At 34.4% G+C, this 7,524-nt stretch overlaps 1 protein-coding gene across 1 annotated transcript; it reads left to right on the top strand.

Annotated features, from left to right (window-relative positions):
• Positions 1 to 1,361: 1,361 nt before the first annotated feature.
• Positions 1,362 to 6,681, top strand: LOC18098533 (receptor-like protein 15). The gene is made up of 8 exons (XM_024602115.2): positions 1,362 to 1,771; positions 1,904 to 2,065; positions 2,580 to 2,738; positions 2,996 to 3,151; positions 3,233 to 3,391; positions 3,710 to 3,850; positions 3,982 to 4,131; positions 4,216 to 6,681. Exons 1-8 carry the CDS (start codon positions 1,396 to 1,398, stop codon positions 6,432 to 6,434), a joined length of 3,522 nt encoding a protein of 1,173 aa, XP_024457883.1. The 5' UTR covers positions 1,362 to 1,395; the 3' UTR covers positions 6,435 to 6,681.
• Positions 6,682 to 7,524: the final 843 nt, after the last annotated feature.

Genomic DNA, 7,524 nt, shown 5'->3' with positions numbered 1-7,524 from the left:
TTATTATAGATGAATATACCGACGGACACAATCCGTCGGTATATTCCAAAGAGTTTGAAACAATTTACTCCATATGCCACTATCACTAACGGAATAATTATGTAGGTGTTTTACATAAGGTTGGAATAAAATTACAATAAATGCCATTACCAATCACCAACGAAATTATTTCGTCAGTATATTAAAACGGGTAATTTTTTTGGTGTGTATTTTATATCTGTAAAACCATCAGGGTTTTTTTTTACCGACAAAAATGAAATTACCGATGAAAGGTTTACCGACAAACAATTTTCATCCGTGAATCTATCGGTAAAATTCTTGCTAATGGAATGGTAGTATAAATACCAACAGAAAATTCTGTCAATAAAACTGTTAAATGTGATTGTGTTTGTGTATACTCAATTAGCTGTTGTAATCCTCAATATTTAATAGTGAAGTTCTGTAAAGTAACCATGTCATAATTTTATATCCTTTTTATTTTATCTTAATGTTTGATTTGAGTGGGTTTTGAACTACACAAATTAAGAATTCCCTTTTCAGTTAAAATATCTTTTATTTTCTATTATTCTTCCAATGTTTTTTTAAAACATTGTTGCCACTCTAATTAATTAATTAAGAATTGCAAATTGAATTAGCTTGAAATGTTACTGCTCTACTTTCTTGCTAAATTTTCTAATTAACTAACATTATAAACTGAAATGTTGATCAATACACTTTGATTGGAAATAAATTGAATTATTTTATGTGTCGCTGCCTAATAATATAAACAACATTGCATGTGAAGTATCAACAGCATTAGTTGAAATGACGAAACGTTGATGATGGCTTTTTTTCTATGGTAAATAAAAAAGGCACCCCGCAAGCCAAGCATCGGCATGCACGACATTTTCTGCTTTAACTCAATTTAACTAATAAAAAAAAAATGAAAACAAGTCATTTTCTTCTTTTTTTACAGATAAAATTCATCTAAGAACACCAAAACAGAACAGTGGAAGAAACCCTTAATGTTCAACCTCTAAAATCATTTTTTTATTAACTCAATTCATCTTCTTTTATAGATAAAATTAATTTTTTTATAGATATATATATTTTTTTGTGACTTTGAGTGAAATTTGTGCATAACTTATACTATCATATATACACATCTAAACACGGCTAAATAATAATTGGTGTACAACAGTTTAATTTTAAATATTTTTAAATGCGGCCAGATTGTGACTTTTCAAAGTCTCTCCAACAATGCACCCATCATTCACAGCTCAGCAAAGAAAATTCAATTGAATGCACGAAGAGTACGTACCAAAGTGCAGTATAAGTAGGACTTCTTTTGTTGCCCCAATACACATAACAATCAACAATATTCTATCGTAGTGCTTCGTAGAATTATCCAAGACGATGATGAAAAAAATGTGGGCTTGGATGTTGCTAACATTATTGACCTCCGTTGGCCAATGGTATGGTCATTGCCACGGGTGTCTGGAGGAAGAGAGAATTGGTCTCTTAGAGATCAAAGCTTTGATCGATCCAAACAACGTTCAATGGCAATTGAGCGACTGGATGGTCAATCAAGAGGATATTGCTGATTGTTGTGGGTGGGATGGGATCGAGTGTGACAACACTACAAGACGAGTGATCCAACTCTCTCTTGGGGGTGCAAGGGATCAGAGTTTGGGCGATTGGGTTCTCAACGCGTCTTTGTTTCTGCCTTTTAAAGAATTGCAAAGTCTTGATTTGAAGGCTAATGAATTAGTTGGGTGCTTTGAGAATCAAGGTTGGTTCAATGTTTATCTTCTTATAATCATAAAATAAATTTATATCATTGTGTAAATCGTATACTGAAATTACGCTGATGAAGTGGCTGGTGTTTAATGTCTATTATCTTGCTTTGATGTTTCTCTTCCAGGCTTCGAAGTCCTATCATCAAAACTGACGAAACTGAATGTCCTTGACCTAAGCTTCAATCTATTTAATGATGACAGTATTTTATCATGTTTGACTGGGCTTTTATCTCTCAAGTCTTTGGATTTATCAGCCAATCGGTTGAAAGGATCAAGAGGCTTCAATGGTAACAATTTAATCATCTAGCTCATAACCTTTTCCTTTTCTCCTTTTTGCATGATTTTTTCTATACCTTTATTTCCTTTCCATAGGTCTTTAAGAATCATCTTGCAGTGCATAGCGCACACTCATACGGATTTATGTTTTTTTTTTTTTCTTGAAATTAATAAAAGTTGGGATTGGTTCGTATAATAATTTGTGTACTTGTATACGTTGTTTCATTTTCTAATCTTGTAACAGAAAAGAATGCGGAGAAACCTCTAGATAAGAAGAAACATTTAGTTATTAATCAAACACGAGTGGATAAAAAGAATGAAGGCTGAGCCAGGCAAGGGGCTGAACTACAATGTGAATTAACCCTATGACAATTGATATCATAGCATCTTTAAAGAAACTGGAGCACCTTTACCTAATGGGGAATCTCTACAATGATAGCATTTTTTCATCTCTAACTGGGTTTTTATCTCTCAAATTTTTCGATATGTAAAAGAATATTTTGTATGATCTTTTTCTTGCTACAGGTTTTGAAGTCTTGTCATCAAGGTTGAAGAAACTGGAGAACCTGCACCTAAGCGGGAATCAATACAACGATAGCATTTTTTCTTCTTTAACTGGGTTTTCATCTCTCAAATCTTTAGATCTATCAGAGAATCAGTTGACAGGATCTACTGGTGCCAATAGTAAGTTGTAGATAATTCCTACCTAACTGATTTATATGACATTCTTTTATTGGATTTCTTTGTCAAGTGAATAAGTATATACAGAATTGATATTTTCAATACATCCCACAATCTTCATATGACAAAAACACAATCTCAAGGCATAAAACCATCTAGCTTGTTTCTTAATATTTTAAAGTGCACACAAACTATTTTCAATTAAATATGCATTCATGTATCATTATATCATGTATAATTGATAATTATATATCTTGTAGCTTTTCAATTCCAACCGATGTGGCTGAGGAAACTAGAGAACCTTGACCTGAGTTTCAATAAATTGAACGACAACGTCTTATCAATTCTAAGTGGGCTTTCATCCCTCAAGTCTTTGGATCTCTCATATAATAAGTTGATTGGATCAAGTATCAATGGTAATGCATGATTTTTACTGTCTATTTTGGATACCGTTAGGGCATCATGTCGACTTACATATTGCAACAATTATCTTGCAGGTTTGGAGATCCTATCATCACAGTTGAGGAAACTAGAGAACCTTGACCTAAGCTATAATAAGTTAAACGACAGCATTTTATCAAATCTATGTGGATTTCCTTCTCTTAAGTCTTTAAATCTATCAGGCAATATCTTGTTAAGATCAACGGCTATCAATGGTAAAGTTGTGAATATTTCCTGGTATCATCTAGCCAATTAAGCATAATTTACCCAAATTTATTTTTGGGATGGTACATGCCAACTTATTTAGCTCATTTTTTAGCAACCTTTTGAAATGCTTAAATCTTTGAAACAATTTGTTGTTTTTGTTTAAAAATCATTTGAATCAAAAAATTTAAAATGTACTCACTGGCAGTTCTCTATCATAGGTTTAAAAACAACCATCTAAACTCAATCAAGATAACTGCTACTTTATCTTCAAAATACTTAATTTCACTACTTATTTGATTGTTTGGTTTCAATTCTACATATCACAGGCTTAAGGAAGCTGGAAGTCCTTGGTCTAGACAAACTCACCATCATCGGAAGTTTTTTACTTCAGTCATTGGGAGCATTGCCATCCCTAAAGACCCTTTCTCTTCAGGAAACTAATTTAAGCAGGACATCAATAAGTCAAGGTTAAGCAGGAAACTAATTTAAAAATCTTAATTATTAATTTTGAAGCCGTCTATAAGTATAATAATGTAAAATGGATTGGTTGCTCTGTATCACTACCCTTTTCATAATATTTTTTGTTTCTTTTTCACAGGGACTTTCTTCAATTCGACCATACTTGAAGAATTGTATCTAGATCATACTGCTCTCCCAATAAACTTTCTACAGAATATTGGACCATTGCCTGCTCTTAAGGTTTTATCTGTTGGTGAATGTGACCTCCATGGCACCCTACTTGCTCAAGGTAAACTAACAACTCCTCCAACCCACAATAATTAAATGATATTTTCATCACTAGGTTTAACATGATTAGAGATAAATTTTACAGGTTGTTGTGAATTGAAGAATCTGGAGCAGTTAGATCTATCTGGAAATAATCTAGAGGGTTCACTCCCAGATTGTTTAAAAAACTTGTCATCTTTAAAACTATTAGATGTCTCTGGAAACCAATTTACTGGAAATTTTACCTCGGGTCCTCTTACCAATATCATATCCCTTGAATTCCTCTCACTATCAAATAACCACTTTGAAGTTCCCATTTCAATGAAGCCTTTTATGAACCACTCAAGCCTCAAGTTCTTCTCCAGTGACAACAACATACTAGTAACGGAACCTACTGCCTTTCATAATCTTATTCCAAAGTTCCAACTAGTCTATTTCAGCTTGTCAAATAGTTCAACATCAGAAGCACTCAATTTAGAAATTTTCAGCTTCCTCTATAACCAATACAACTTAAGATTCCTTGATCTCTCCCACATCAACTTCAGTGGAATGTTCCCATCGTGGTTGCTTAAGAACAATACAAGATTGGAGCAACTATTTCTAAGTGAGAACTCTTTTGTTGGTACTTTGCAATTGCAAGATCACCCAAATCCGCATATGACCATATTAGATATATCAAACAACAATATGCGCGGTCAATTTCCAAAACATATTTGTTTGATGTTTCCAAATTTGGTTACTTTAAGGATGGCTAAAAATGGAATCACTGGTTGTATTCCTTCTTGTTTAGGAAATATTAGCTCTCTCAGAGATTTAGATTTATCCAGCAATCAATTGTCTACAGTAAAACTAGAACAGTTTACAACATTAACTTTTCTTGACCTGTCAAAAAATAATTTGGGTGGGCAATTACCTGTCTCAGTGGTCAATTCTACTACACTGAATTATCTCTGCCTAAGCGGTAATAAGTTTTGGGGTCAGATAACAGATTTTCCATCATTGTTAAAGAAAAAGTGGGCTGCATTGGGTTTGAGTAACAATCAATTTTCAGGCATGCTTCCTAGGTGGTTTGTTAATTCCACGCAACTCCGCACACTTGATTTGTCCAAAAACCATTTTAAGGGTCCAATTCCAATAGACTTTTGTAAGCTTGACGGTCTTAAATATTTGGACCTTTCTGAGAACAAGTTGTTTGGTTCTATACCATCTTGTTTCAATCCACCAAATATAACCCATGTGCATCTATCCAAAAATAGATTGAGCGGTCCATTAACATATGGATTTCATAACAGCTCTTCTCTAGTTACATTGGATCTCCGAGATAACAACTTCACCAGCACCATTCCAAATTGGTTTGGCAATCTTTCGACATTGAATGTTCTTCTTCTGAGGGCTAATCACTTTGACGGTGAGTTCCCTGTTCAGTTATGCTTTTTAGAACAATTAAGCATTTTGGATGTTTCACAAAATCAGCTCTCTGGTCCATTACCTTCCTGTTTGGGCAATCTTACTTTCAAGGAAAGTTCCAAGAAAGCCTTAGTGTATCTCGGAATTGTTTTTTCATCAAGATCCATAAGAAAAGCTTATTATGAAACCATGGGTCCACCACTAGTGGAGAGTATCTACAACTTGGATAGCAGTTATTTACCCATCACTATAGAAGAGGTGATAGAATTTGCAACTAAAAGTATGTATTATAGTTACAAGGGAAAAATTCTTAGTTTCATGTCTGGCATTGATCTATCCAATAACAATTTCTTCGGAGCAATACCACCTAAACTGGGAAACTTAAGTGAGGTACATTCATTAAACTTGTCACACAACTATCTCACTGGATCTATCCCTGCAACATTCTCAAACTTAAAGCAGATAGAGAGCTTGGATCTTTCTTACAACAACTTGAATGGTGTCATCCCTCCACAACTCACTGTACTCAACACTCTAGAAGTTTTCAGTGTGGCACACAATAACTTGTCAGGTGAAACTCCAGAGAGGAAATATCAGTTTGGGACCTTTGATGAAAGCAGTTATGAAGGTAATCCTTTCTTGTGTGGACCTCCATTGCGAAACAATTGTAGTGAAGAAGAATCACCATTGCAGCCAATGCTTAATGATGAACAAGAAGATGATGGTTTCATAGACATGGATTTTTTCTACATCAGTTTCGTTGTATGTTACATAATTGTGATGATGACAATTTCAGCAGTTCTCTACATCAATCCATATTGGCGACATAGGTGGTTTTACTTCATCGAAGACTGCATAGATACTTGCTACTATTTTGTGTTGTCTAGTTTTTGTAAGTTCTCTAACTTCAGAAGGTGATTGGGTCTATTATACTTAGTGAATTTGTATTGAATGTTGTTGGGGAGTGAGTTGTTCACTTACTTATGTCTAGCTATTGGAAAGATTTGTAGTGTATGGTCACTCAGCTCAGCCTTATGGTTAAGTTGATTTACTTATGGGCTCCTGAGTTTTGTTTTGCTATACTTTTTGTAGTTTATTGTTTTGCACCTTGATTTGGTATGTGGAATCTAGCTCTGTGGAATATAATTTGTGCCAAGTTCTATAACTTCTATAAATTGTTAAGTCCTGCTCTAAAAATAGATTGCTATGGGTTAAGGAATCTTCTCCTATGTAACTCAATGTCATCCTAAATGATGTTCATAGTTGTGGTTCTTTGCTCTATCGAATCTTGAATAACTCGGCTTCTAGATAGAAATTGCCCTACCATATCCTCTATTTGTTGTTACTGAAGGAAAGAGATTTTTCCTTGTTCCTCTACTTGTTGCATTATTTTGAAACTCTTCTGTGATTAGAGGGGTAAACTACGGAGAGGACTATAGTCTTAGGAATATCATAGTTGAGAATAATTAGGGTTTGACCTATTGGTTAGCCAACCCTTTCTATATATGTGTAGGGCAATGTACAATAGGAATGGTGGGGGTTACCACACAAGAGTATGACTATAATATTTCATATATACAATATTTCCTATATAGGTACATTCTATAATATGCCCCCTTAAGCTGAGGGTGGAGGAGCAACCCGAAGCTTGAAATGAAAAGCAGTAAACGAGGCAGTAGGAAGTGGCTTAGTAAAGACATCTGCTAGTTGATCCTAAGAGGAAATAAAATGAATCTGAATCTCGTTCTTCGCTACTCTATCTCGAACAAAATGATAATCAACCTCAATATATTTTGTGCGAGTATGGAAAACAGGATTCACAAACAAATAAGTGGCACCAAGATTATCACACCAAATAGTAGGAGCAAAAACAGATGGAATTTGAAGATCTGTCAATAAATACTGAAGCTAGATAACCTCAGTAGTGCCATCAACTAAGGCTTTGAACTCATCTCTAGTAGAAGAACGAGCAACTGTATGTTGCTTACTTGATTTCCACGAAATCGGC

Source organism: Populus trichocarpa, chromosome 5 (assembly GCF_000002775.5).
Source record: "Populus trichocarpa isolate Nisqually-1 chromosome 5, P.trichocarpa_v4.1, whole genome shotgun sequence".
Taxonomy (NCBI): Eukaryota; Viridiplantae; Streptophyta; class Magnoliopsida; order Malpighiales; family Salicaceae; genus Populus; species Populus trichocarpa.
The sequence above is the reverse complement of the archived record's forward strand: the minus strand, read 5'-3'. Positions and strand labels throughout refer to the sequence as shown.

What these genes read in the sequence shown, in the direction of transcription:
- LOC18098533 (XM_024602115.2), top strand. Translation starts at nt 1,396, where the DNA reads ATGATGAAAAAAATGTGGGCTTGGATGTTGCTAACATTATTGACCTCC. An exon ending in AGGATCAAGAGGCTTCAATG is followed by an intron (nt 2,066 to 2,579) that starts GTAACAATTTAA and finishes TTCTTGCTACAG; the next exon opens with GTTTTGAAGTCTTGTCATCA. An exon ending in CAGGACATCAATAAGTCAAG is followed by an intron (nt 3,851 to 3,981) that starts GTTAAGCAGGAA and finishes TCTTTTTCACAG; the next exon opens with GGACTTTCTTCAATTCGACC.